Raw genomic sequence first — 13,746 nt, forward strand, 5'->3', positions numbered from 1 at the left:
TACCTGCATGTCCTTGAGGTGATCCTGCTGCAGCTTTAGACTTGTCATCATCTTGCACTGGCTGTCGGTCAGTCTGTCCAGACTCTCCTTCAGGTTCAACTGTGATACACCAACATATTACTTCATATTGCTGATACGAGACCAAATTTACTACCCAGGTATCTGACCCCCTATTTCCCGACCCTACGAGTACACACTATAGGTCTCAATTGTTGGGAACAAAATGTCTGATAAGGAATTGTTTTACCACAACCCTAGTAAAAAGTATATAGATACAAGCATCAAACGCTCAGATCCTGCGTACACTGAAGTTGACTGAAGCCTTATCATTACTCCATTTGACAAACATGTACAAGTCAAGAGGAATGCGGAAATTAGCAACTTGTAGTGTTACTGTAGCAGGGCATGGAGTCATCCCACAGATGACATCCTTACCTTGTCAGCTTGCTGATGGAGTTAACCTCTTTGGTCATGTGGACAAGGCGTCCGACCTCTGATCAGAAGGTCGGTGGTTCGAATCCCATCACAGGACTCGGAAATTTTAGGGCCGCTACATTGGCGCCCAACGTGGGGCTGGGAAGTTCATGTTAAATTTGAGCAAAATAAGCCTCAGTACCCTACTATGCAGCCGGGGACGTGCCTTCTGTTGACGGGGGAGTATGTAGCAGGGCGTGGAGTCATCCAACAGATGACATCCTTACCTTGTCAGCTTGCTGATGGAGTTAACCTCTTAGGTCATGTGGACAAGGCGTCCGACCTCTGATCAGAAGGTCCGTGGTTCGAATCCCATAACAGGACTCGGAAGTTACAGGGCAGCTACATTACCATAGATCTACAGTGAGTTTTTGTCATTAAACAATATATCACGTGACTAACCACGGGTCCGGGTACTGCTGCGGGTACCCGGGTCCTACTCAGGACCCACCTGTCCTGAGCAACTGAGTTGCCCATCCCAGCCCTAATTCATATCCATATTCCATACATGGAACAAGGCTTCAAGCTCCACACAGACAATGTGCTGGTCAAATCAATTCCACAGGTCATATCATATTAATGCATATAAATCTACATTTAAGGGACCAGCCATTTACTATCCTGGGAGGGATGTTGGTGCTGGGATGTTGGTGAAACGTAGGATATTTTGTTTCAAAATATTTTACTTTCAAAACAAAATATTTTTCTAAAAACTTCAAACTGACTCAGTACAAAAACACTGATGTACTTACTTTCAGTTTTGCGTATCCCTCTTCAATGGAGACAGTAGGGTGGTCAACGTGAAGCTCTGCTTCATCACATGCCAGACAAAATGGCCGCCGACACTGATGACAGAACAAGCTCAGAGCTTCTCCATGTTCAGAACACAACACTAAAGCTGACCGAAGCTCCTTCCTTGGTTCAATTAGTTCATGATCTGTGAACGGTTCCCGGTTTGGATGTGACAAACGGAGACAGTTTGAGCAGTAAGATGCATTGCAGTCCAAACAGGACTTCTTCGCAAGTCGGGGGGAAATCTCACACAACTGGCACAAAATCCCATCAGATGAAGTTTCCGAGCTGATGGCAAGGGCTTCTTGTTCTTCCAGATCCTTACGGCGTTCCGCCTTGTACTTGTCGATGATGTTCTCAAGGGTGATAACTCTTGGCAGACTTGATATGCCTCCACTGATGTAGCAGTTGTCACGACACACGGGGCAGCGGATAAAATCAAAGTCAAACAGATTCTCCGCACACGGGGATCGGCACAGGATGTGAGAGCAGGGGAGGATTATGGGATAGCTGAACAACTCAAGACATATCGGACATTGTAGGTCACTGTCCACCTCCATTGTTCGCCCTACACTGGTCCGACGCCTCTGCAAAACAGAAAAATTACATAAAACATTACTTCTCATTTGCAGTCTTCTGGTAAATAAAGCTGTTTGTGTCTTCACTTATTGTGTACCTCGGTTTGAGATGCTCCCCATCATCTTATTTTTTTGTATTGTTTTGTTTGTTGCTTAATGCCACACTCAGCAATATTCCGGGTATATGATGCAGTCTGTAAATAATCGAGTCTGGACCAGACAATCCAGTGATTGACATCATGAGCATCAATCTACGCAACTGGGATATGATGACATGCATCAACCAAGTCAGCGAGCCACAGACCACCCTTACTACAAACATAGTCGCCATTTACGACAAACATAGTCGCCATTTACGGCAAGCATGGTCTTTTTATAAGTCTTGCGAGACTATTCTGAATGTTGCGAGAACCGTGCCCTGAGTAAATCAGTTGTGTAGTGTCCGGTGACAGAGTTTGTCATGCATTCAACTCCAGGATAGTCTCCCTCTCAAAGTTATTAATTTTACAGCGGCGAGGAAAGAGGAAAGAAATTAAAGTATCTACGAGTGATAACTGCTTAAGCAATATTTACAAATATCCAACCAATGCATCCTAAATTCACAACACAAACACAAGTAAGTTATCTTGCCCATACACATGTTCTGTTGGGAGATGGTATATGCAGGGATGAGAATGGTTATTTTCCTTTTCAGCTGAAACTTGTTTGCAATGTAGTGTGGTCCATAAATTAGGGGTGTTTATGGGGGAAGCCATCAGATTTTAACATATTTGAGATCACTAAAATTCACAGAAATTCACAGAAGATTCTCACTGCTGTATATGAGAAAAAAAAGTTTCATTGTCAAGATTTCCATCATTCACAAACATCATGATTCAGGAGAGAAATGGGTGTGCCATGGTGCATCCATACAGACATTTACATGCCCTTTTGGAATTTAGTGTTTCAGCAAGAATAGCAGTTGAAACTAGAATGTTTTTACTCTAAAACAAATGTCTCCCCCCTCTGTTAGTTTAAATTGTTACTGTGAAAGTACAATAATAGCAAATTATAGCCTGGAAAGATAATGTTTCATGAAGAAATATTCATCAGCTGTAGAGTTTTGGCGAAAACAAATGCTGCCTGTTTGAGACTTAATCCCAACTGTTTCCATGGAAACACAACAAATTAAAAAAATGAAAATTTAAAAATATGAAAAGGCAATGTGGTCATTGCACATGTATTGTTTCATGCAAAATTATTCATTAGTTTGAGAGTTATGGCTCGGAAACAAAGTTGGTTGGTTGGTTGTAGTGTGGTCCATAAATTAGGGGTGTTTATGGGGGAAGCCATCAGATTTTAACATATTTGAGATCACTAAAATTCACAGAAATTCACAGAAGATTCTCACTGCTGTATATGAGAAAAAAAAGTTTCATTGTCAAGATTTCCATCATTCACAAACAGTTGGTTGGTTGTTTAACGCCGCACTTAGCAATATTCCAGCTATATGACGGCGGTCTGTAAATAATTGAGTCTGGACCAGACAATCCAGTGGTAAATATCATGAGCATCGATCCACGCAATTGGGATTGATGACATGTATCAACCAAGTCAGCGAGCCTGACCACCCGATCCCATTAGTCGCCTTTTACGACAAGTATGGGTTGCTGAAGACCTATTCTACCCAGGTTCTTCACGGAAACAAAGCCTAGAGTTGGTTGAGACTAAGTCCCAATTGTTTTCATCGAAACTAAACAAAATAAAATTTAGGAAAAAGCAAAATGCACCAGTGAAGCTGATGTTTTCAAGATACGGCCCGCAAACAAACCCTACCCTTGTTTGAAAGTCCAAATGGTTTCCATGGAAACATATAAAAATAATTTTTACAATTTTCAAAACAGCAAAAGGCACCAGTGAAGCTGATGAGCAAAGCATATGGCAAGTTTGGTTGAAACACATTGAATACATTTCAAGTTATGGCTCAGAATAGGATGGGAACACCTAGACAATCAGCGCTGATCCATGCCACAGGGGTTCCACACAATCACAGACTACCGGCATTTAGGAAAATTTCCTTAAAGAGTGATCCAATGCAGCATTAACCTACTAAAGGCATAAATGGGATATGATCCTGAAATCTTGAAATAATGGATTATCCATACCTGTGAAGTAATACCATGAGCCCCCTTCCAAGACTTCATGTACAAATACTCCTTTCTTTCAGGACAACTACACAAGAGCTTCTCCAGGGACTAGGGGATAACCCTCAGGTGATACTTGTAAACAAGCTGGATAATCTGACACTTATTTATGAAACATTGAAACGAATAACTGAAAAGCACTTATTTATCTTTGGTCACACTTTTTTAATTTAATGTTTCATTGATTTATTGCAGCTTTTGCACTCAAGGTCGGTCGAAATTTGAATAAAAATAAATAGCTTTGTCAATCTTTTATTTATTATTATGAAAGTCATTCTGCCCTGATAGTGAGTGAGTGAGTGAGTGAGTGAGTGAGTATGGTTTTACGCCACTTTTAGCAATATTCCAGCAATATCACGTCAGGGGGGACACCAGAAATGGGTTTCACACATTGTACCAATGTCGGGAATCGAACACAGGTCTTTGGAGTGACGAGCAAACGCTTTAACCAATAGTGATGTAGACGTAGAATTTATATATGACATCTTATATTGTATAAGAGGATCTATATTACTATTTGGATATATTACTATTTGGAGACATAATAAAAATAAATATTTTTATGTTTAATATATCTCTTTTCTAGCTGCTTTTCATTTGGGGTGGTGGCACCGTGAAATGAAAAAAATAAAAATGTATGGCGTTATAAATCTGCCAAAGACAAACGAACATGATGACAAAACAAAACTGTAAGACCCTGGAGACACATAAGGTACACATGACAATGAACTAAGACAACTTTTTGAAAAATAAAAAAATATCAGAACAGCTTTTCACTTTGATTTTTCTCTTGCCTACCACTGAAACATTTTCACGACAAAATCTGTATTCAAGCATTATTAATGTCTGGCCTCACACCAAGGAGTTCTTTCAGGTGAATCGAGTCAGTCCAGGTGCCACTACTTGACCAGCTTAATTAACCCATAACCTTTATACAGAGTTGTAAGATTCTATAATAACACACCATGACTTAATGGTGAGACGACTGTGATGGTGTAGTATCAATACTTTGAGTATTAATTTCCCAGCAAAGGAGTCGTCAGATTGTTGTGACTCTAAGCCTGGTGGTATTGTCCTAATCTGTCAAGTGTTACTCTATGGCAGTAGACGTCAGGTGTTGAAAACCTTATCACCTCAACTAAACCCCCTACCTAACTGCATTGATAAGACTCTTAACATCTACCTAATAAGATCTAAATATAATCTATCAAAATAGACGTTATACTGGAGAATAGTTTAAGTGGACTTGAGCAATATTCAAGCAATATCACAACAGCGAGACAAAATTGGGCTTCACGTATGTGGCGAGCTAACTCAACGGACTTTGGTGTGAGAGGCCAACAGCTAGGATACCCTCTGTAAAATGGATATAAGTGTTTGCATAGTTTAGTGTAAGGGAATAATCTGTACTTGTCAGAATCGAATGAATATGTACACACACACACGCACGCACGCACGCACCAGATCTTCATCATCATCCAAAACTTGGGAGATATCATTAAGATCATGAAAGATGTTGTTAAATCACATAATACACCCAACTGATTTCAGACAGCATAGTATGTTAACTGTGGCCTCTGTCAAGTTTGACCTTTGCAATTTATGTATGATGTGAAATGCTTTGTCATCAGTACCATGACATCACAATCAAATTACTTCACTAATCTCTCTGCCACTCACACCCCCTCAGACACTGTTTATTACTGATAAGTGATCTAAAACTGAAAAAGTTTAAAATTTAAAATGTTTTTCGACTTGTGTTCATATATTTAATATCAAAAGACAGATGGTTAAAGCGTTTGTCGTCACACCGAAGACGCGGGTACGATTTCCGACATAGGTACAATGTGTGAAACGCATTTCTGGTGTCCCCTGCTGTGATATTGCTGGAATATTGCAAAAAGAGGCGTAAAACCTCGCTCACTCACTGTCAGGCTTATCCCAACATTCCTTTCATCATCACAACTACTGTATCAAGTGGCAGCTTTCAAGGATGAAACACAATGGTCACGATACATACGTCACGATATGATACGTATCCCCGGAATACGCATATATATGTCAAAACAATGAAAACTTCTTGACAAGAAATATTTCGGAAGGTTCAAAAGGAAATTAGCTAGCTGTAGACACATGTCTGTAAAGGCTTAATTTTTAGTAGTGAACTGGAAAGCCTAATTACAACACATTTTGCTACATCTTACTGACAAAAATGAGTTAGTAAGTAAGTTTTTTCAGCAAGTGCATCGTCTTGTATCGATACAGAGAAATATGTATCCAGTATCGTATTGTCACATGAAAAATCAAGATGCACCGATACACAGATGTATCGTTTCACCCCCAGCAGCTGAGTAAGGTGTTGTTACTGTCTGCATAACATCCACCCAGAAATATTTCATTTGTTTTTGCTTTCCAGCAACATAAAAAGTTCATAAAAATATTAATGGCAATATATTGCAATAATTATCTATCACAATTGAGATCTAGTATCACAATAAAATTTCATGTATTACAGAGCCCTAATATGTACAATATAGAAACACACACACGTAATAATCTTCATCAATCACACTAAGTATTGCAGCACTCTCTGACAGTGTCTCTACCCAACTTACGGTATCGGTACAACACCGTCACACAAACAGTCCTGTGTCTGAGTACATCTTACCTTCAACACCATTTGTAGCATTGTGTGCCTGTCACTTCAAGTAATCAATTTCAAATGTCACCCTCCCACAATGCTGTTCCGTCCATGTCAAACGTAATCCATTTCAACACAGGGGATTCAGCCATGCCGATATCACAGTGAATTAACATTGTATAATATCCAGAATCACACTCGACAAATTTACCACATGAACTCAGAATAGATTTCGATATGAACTCATTGAAATAGATTGGATTTGCCCGAGCACTGTAGTGAAATGTACATGCTTCGTAGGAATGTCATTATAATGTGTTCAATGGAGTAATGGAGCCTTGTGATTTCTATGGAGTTCTTGCTAATGCATTCAGCTGTGTAAGCCAGCACCCTGCTCTCAATGACTGGGGAGTGGATATAAGCTTATTTATTCACTAGGGAGACACAGCATTGTTAATTCACCACCTGTAATCTACCAATGAAACTCACACCACAGTGGCTCATTTCGTTAGTGTGTGTTGGGTTATACAGGACATGTCACTGTTCATTCAACGCCTGTAATCTACCAATGAAACTCACTCTACTCTTTCATTTATACAAACAGGATATACAATACTATAGCAGCTGGTCAATGACATGATTAGAATTATAGATAAAAATTGAGAATGAAACTTGATACATTTCACAAAAGGTGACGTGAGGTGAAATGGGGTTTAACATCACGTCCAAGATTATTGCACTTATTAAGAAACGTACATGCATGTGTGTGTGGCTGCTTGTTCTAGTCCGGACTGATGCTGATTTATAGAGCTAGCTCACTGAGGTACCATGCCGCAGTTTAACATGAATACCCAACTCAGACACAATATACTGACTCTGAGCCGGCAGTCCTTCTTTTAGCCCCTTTATGCTGAGTGCCAGACAGGGTAACAACAAGTACCATCTTTTAATGTCTTTTGGTATGACGCGGCCGGGGATCAAACCCTTGAACTTCCACTCTCCTGGCAGGTGCTCAACCACTAGACCACAGAGGAGGTACATTTCACAAAAAGTAATGTAACAATAGTCTCTGTGTCATGTAATTTCTTTACAATATATTGGCAGGTTAAAGAAAATGTACACATGCAAACTGGATTTGACCCAAAAATTTCAAACATTATCAAAATGTTACTAGGCTGACCTGTTGTGAGATGGCCATTGATATGATGCATGTTAGTATCGCCCATTATATTGATTTCAAATCCATCGTATTATCTTTTCTTGTTGATGTTTCATACTTAACCACCAAACATGGGGTGATGTGACTTTCTCTTGCCCTGAAGTTTAGAACTTTTGATGATGTTCTGTTTAATTTCATATGTTGTTCCTGTCTTTGGCTGAAACAATGCTGATGTGACGTTAGATCTGAACTCACTCACTCACTAAGTCACTCCCATGATGGCTTGTAACTGTGAGACGCCACTACACTTAACATCACAGAAAACAAAATAATTCTCACTGAGTTGACAGAAATTAGTATCTTGTATAGACTAGTATTACAGTCTATAGAAAACATCATCATGTGTTTGTACAAAACAAAAAAACTTTGCACAAAAGTATCCAATTTTACTTTTTTAAACTTTTCCTGTTTTTTCCTCCTGTATTAATGCATTTTTGCAAAGATTCTCTATTCGTCAAGCAGTTATAAACATGTGAAGTTTTGAAAATTCATAAGTGATTATGATTGTCCTAATAGCCAGATAGACCCGTGAAGATTCCGGGGTAGAATAGGTCTTCAGCAACCCATGCTTGTCGTAAAAGGGATCAATGGGATCGGGTGGTCAGACTCCCTGACTTGGTTGATACATGTCGTCGATCCCAATTACGTGGATCGATGCTCATGATATCAATCATTGGATTGTCTGGTCCAGACTCGATATTTACAGACCGTCGTCATATAGCTGGAATATTGCTGAGTGCGGCGTTAAACAACAAACCAACCAACCAATAATAGCCACATAACTATTCTATATGCTGTGTCTTTGAATGGCATTGAAAGTGCTACTCATAAGGAAGAGAATTTATGGACTTATTTATTATGAGGGATACAATGTATCAGAGTATATACTTACTCCATCTCCTAAATGATGAAGAGTCACCTGATCAAGGAGTAAGTATATACTCTGACACGATGTGTTACTCACACTAAAGAAGATGACAACCATAAATTCTCTTCCTTAATCTATATGCTATTATTTTTGTCTACTGAAACAAAGTTGGTTGGTTGGTTGTTTAACGCTGCACTCAGTAATATTCCAGCTATATGACGGCGGTCTGTAAATAATCGAGTCTGAACCAGACAAACCAGTGATGAATACCATGAGCATCGATCCACACAATCGGGATCGATGACATGCATCAACCAAGTCAGCGAGCCCGACCACCCGATCCCGTTAGTTGCCTTTTACGACAAGCATAGTTGCCTTTTACGGCAAGCATGGGTTGCTGAAGACCTACTCTATCACGAATCTTCACGGGTCTATACCCATGACATCACACATCTGCCAACACTGACAACAATTGAGTTCCTGTAACAATTTACTCAATGTCTTCCAGTACTGTTGAGAAACTCCACACCATTGATACAACTATTGGTTGTGTCAATATGTTTTTCTCATTAGAAAGCCATTAATTACTTTATCGTATACGTCTCACTGCTAATACATAATGCCACATGATTTACAACAGACTGTTAGCTTGTTTATTGGTCCTGTGTTAATACTGCGTACTGTACTACAGTCTGTAAGCGTGACATAGTCCTGTGTTGTCAATCACATCAGGTGAGGTGAGGTGAAATGGGGTTTAACATGGCGTTAAAAATTATTGCACTTATAATGCGACGTGCATGTGTGTGTGAATGAGTGCATGTATATCAGTCTAGACTTACACTGGTTTGTTTATAGTGCCAGGCCCATCAGATACCATGTGTGAAGCCCATTTCTGGTGTCCCCCGCCGTGATATTGCTGGAATATTGCTAAAAGCGGCGTTAAACCTTACTGACTGACTCACTCACTCAGATACCATGCAGCAGTTGTACAGGGATACCTCACCCAGACACGAGTTGACCAGTCCTTGTTTTATCCCCATAATGCCGCACACCAGGCAGGGTAACAACAAGTACCATATGTTAATGCCTTTTATGAAGTGGCCAAGGAATTTGAAGAAGACCTTCTACTCTCTACTACACCGCGGAGGTGGTCAATCATTTAACAATCTGGCGGGGAAGCAACCATTTAACAATCTGGTGAGGGAGCAACCTTTTAACAATCTGGTGAGGGAGCAACCATTAAACAATCTGGTGAGGGAGCAACCATTTAACAATCTAGTAAGGGAGCAACCATTTAACAATCTGGTGAGGGAGCAACCATTTAACAATCTGGTGAGGGAGCAACCATTTGACAATCTGGTGAGGGAGCAACCATTTGACAGTCTGGTGAGGGAGCAACTTTTTAACAATCTGGTGAGGGAGCAACCATTTAACAATCTGGTGAGGGAGCAACCATTTAATAATCTGGTGAGGGAGCAACCATTAAACAATCTGGTGAGGGAGCAACCATTAAACAATCTGGTGAGGGAGCAACCATTTAACCAGCTGGTGAGGGAGCAACCATTTAACAATCTGGGGAGCGAGCAACCATTTAACAATCTGGTGAGGGAGCAACCATTTGACAATCTGGTGAGGGAGCAACCATTTAACAATCTGGTGAGGGAGCAACCATTTGACAGTCTGGTGAGGGAGCAACTTTTTAACAATCTGGTGAGGGAGCAACTTTTTAACAATGTGGTGAGGGAGCAACCATTTAACAATCTGGTGAGGGAGCAACCATTTAATAATCTGGTGAGGGAGCAACCATTAAACAATCTGGTGAGGGAGCAACCATTTAACAATCTGGTGAGGGAGCAACCATTTAACAATCTGGCGAGGGAGCAACCATTTAACAATCTGGCGAGGGAGCAACCATTTAACAATCTGGTGAGGGAGCAACCATTTAACAATCTGGTGAGGGAGCAACCATTTAACAATCTGGGGAGGGAGCAACCATTTAACAAACTGGTGAGGGAGCAACCATTTAACAATCACAACAAAATATACAAATATTAATATACAATTCATTTCAAGTCACATATATTCAGTTTGTTTGTAATGTAAATTGTATAATAATCTCATCATATGAATGCAATATCTGGGTACACAAGTCTCAAGTACTGCACCCCCTCCTGTTTCCCTGCCCTGGGGCAAGGCTCAGGTAAATGAGTTCTAGAGCCCAAATATAACAAAGTCTGGGCTTCAAGCATACTTAACTCTCCTATTAACAACTAATTCCTCAATTACAGTCCACACCAGACATGGGTAACACCATTACCATACAACACTCCAGGCGGGAATCAGATCTAGGGGGCATATCATAACTGTCAAAATTAAAATAAATGATTGTGATTCCAGCTACTGCTGCAGTATTTAGCTGACATCTCAAAATTTTGCAGATTCTTTATAATGAAATTATAATGAAGACTTTGAAAGAGATTTAGAAGTGATACACATAAGGAAGACAATTTATGAATGTCAGCTTGCCTTGTGGCTTAAGAATTCGCTTGTCAAGCCAAGGATCCGGGTTCGATTCCTGAAATGGGTACAATGTGTGAATGTCACAGTGATCAGGGGCGGTCTGGTAGCCTAGTGGTTAAAGCGTTCGCTCGTCACGCCGGAGACCCGGGTTTGATTCCCGACATTGGGTACAATGTGTGAAGCCCATTTCTGGTGTCCCCCGCCGTGATATTGCTGGAATATTGCTAAAAGCGGCGTAAAACCACACTCACTCACTCACTCACAGTGATCATAAAGCAATACTTTTTAATGTGTCGTCAATCCCCAGTTCCACTCACCATTCAATAAAAATATAAGTAAAAGTAAGATTGTAAGTTTGATTTAAGATCTACTCTCATTCAGAAGAGTTCTTTGTATTGGTTGTTGATAAAAAAATCTAGTTCATGAGTCTAAAAACAACCACTAAAATTTAAATTCTCCCTTTTCAAAAGAAAAATATAACTTGACACCCCCCCCCCCCCCAAATAGCCTCGAAAGTATAGACATTGCATAGCACAAATCAACTATTTCGTATGTCTAGAAGAATTAACTACCTTTTAACTTATAAATCGATTCCTACATTTTGAGATGCCCCCGGATCATTTATCTGACTGGTTATCTCCCATTTACAAGTAGGACCGGGTAGCAGTGAAAAGAACTCATTCAGTCAGTGTAAACGCTGGGTAAATACTTTTACAGGTCCACAAAGACAGAGCCGAGTCAGTGATTGATTGTTACGTACAGGTTCATGCACATTACGCGGCTCACTGGCTAGCCTACCTGTACTCCTGCAGTGGGGAAATCTATACTGAGATACTGGCGATAGGGAAGTAGCTTTAGACTAAGACTTGCTCAGAGAACGACTTTCAGCCCCAGTCAGCAAGATATGACTGTAAAACTTCCCCAATTGAAATTATTAAATTCCCAACTCAAATTTTAGTTATAAGATCACACAGTTTTAATTTTATGTTTCGGGGCGGTCGGGTAGCCTAGTGGTTTAAGCGTTCGCTCGCCAGGCCGAAGACCCGGGTTCGATTCCCGACATGGGTACAATGTGTGAAGCCCATTTCTGGTGTCCCCCGCCGTGATGTTGCTGGAATATTGCTAAAAGCGGCGTAAAACCATACTCACTCACTCACTAATTTTATGTTTCACGGATTTATTCCAGCTTTTCGACACAAGGTCTGTTGAAATAAAAATTTAAAAATAAAAATACATATTATGTATTTATATGAATGTCATTCTGCCATGGAGTTAAAACTGCAGCTGGCTTCTTGAATCAATGACAGTGATGTAGACATGGAATTTATATATAACATTTTATATTGTATTAGAGGGTCTATATTACTAGTGGGAGATATAATAAAAAAAAAAATTATGATAAATTTATTCCTTTACCAGCTGCTTTTCAGTAGGGGCAGTGGGCCTGTGAAACGGAAAAAAAAAAAATGTGTGGCCAGTGTTTATCGACGTGACTTGTATTCCACTGATAATAGGACCAATATGTGAGAAGCGGCTGTAATACTTAATATTGAAGGTGAAGTTAAAATACATCTTGCATCACAGAAGTATGAATAATAAATAAAATTAGTTCTTTTAATAAAATACTGATATTTTCCCAAATTTTCTGGCAAGGGCACATTGTCTGGAATCCAAGACAAATCCTGGCGCTATGCTTCCAGAGATGAGGACTCTTCACAGTTGATTCCCTACTAAATCATACACAAATACCTAACCCGAAACATTTCTGTCTTTTGAAACAGGAACATAAACCAAAGATAAGGTGATGTAGCAACGATGGACATGATTTAGTATGTGATTGCTGACAGCTCACACTCGATGCAGGTAAATTCATGGGAGTGAGTGAATGATATTTTGTGCCAGTCAGCAATATACCAAACTTATATCAGTGGGGCTCTATTTAAGGAACTTGATTTAACTTGCACCAGGTGCATGTTGATACGACAAACTAGTTGAATCACACAAAACCAGGTTGCACCCTGGTCCCATAAATTTTTCGAAATTGAAACATAGAAGAATAAACTTGTCTAATACCGTATTCGAAGTAATAAGCACCCAGAAATAGGGGGCTCTTATTAGAATATTATTTTGGTGAAAAAAAAAGACTTGAAAGATAAATTGCATGGTTTATGCTGACAGACTGAAATGTTTATGCACGACAGATATATTTTTCCAGAATTTAATTGCCCATAATTAAGGGTGCATATAACACACATGTGCGTATTATTCGCAAAAAAATAAGTCTTGTGTACATTGATCAATCGGAAGGGGTGCCAATTGGGATTGTTCACTAGCCAATATAATAGAAAATATCGCCGTGGGCGCTTATTAGAGCGGAGCACTTATTACGTCAAATACAGTAAGTACAATCTCAGATCTCTGATGACTGTCATGTATCATAAATTACACACAACACAGGAACTAGTAATGTG

The 13,746-nt window shown here is 39.8% G+C and overlaps 1 protein-coding gene across 5 annotated transcripts in view; it reads right to left on the reverse strand.

Moving 5' to 3' along the window:
• The window catches only part of LOC139471296 (E3 ubiquitin-protein ligase Midline-1-like), a 46,343-nt gene that overhangs the window by 11,387 nt on the left and 21,210 nt on the right, over positions 1-13,746 (reverse strand). For 4 of the 5 annotated variants that reach the window (XM_071253602.1, XM_071253599.1, XM_071253600.1 and 1 more), the window contains 2 exons: positions 1,227-1,853; positions 4-99 (listed from right to left, as the gene is read on the reverse strand). In XM_071253602.1, coding sequence (XP_071109703.1) covers positions 4-99; positions 1,227-1,826 — 696 coding nt within the window. In that variant the 5' untranslated portion in view covers positions 1,827-1,853. Of the gene's footprint in view, positions 1-3; positions 100-1,226; positions 1,854-6,695; positions 6,781-13,746 lie in introns of those variants that run through there. The other variant, XM_071253601.1, reaches the window with a different exon arrangement.

This window comes from Haliotis cracherodii, unplaced genomic scaffold, assembly GCF_022045235.1.
Source record: "Haliotis cracherodii isolate W230 unplaced genomic scaffold, xgHalCrac1.p SCAF_22, whole genome shotgun sequence".
Taxonomy (NCBI): Eukaryota; Metazoa; Mollusca; class Gastropoda; order Lepetellida; family Haliotidae; genus Haliotis; species Haliotis cracherodii.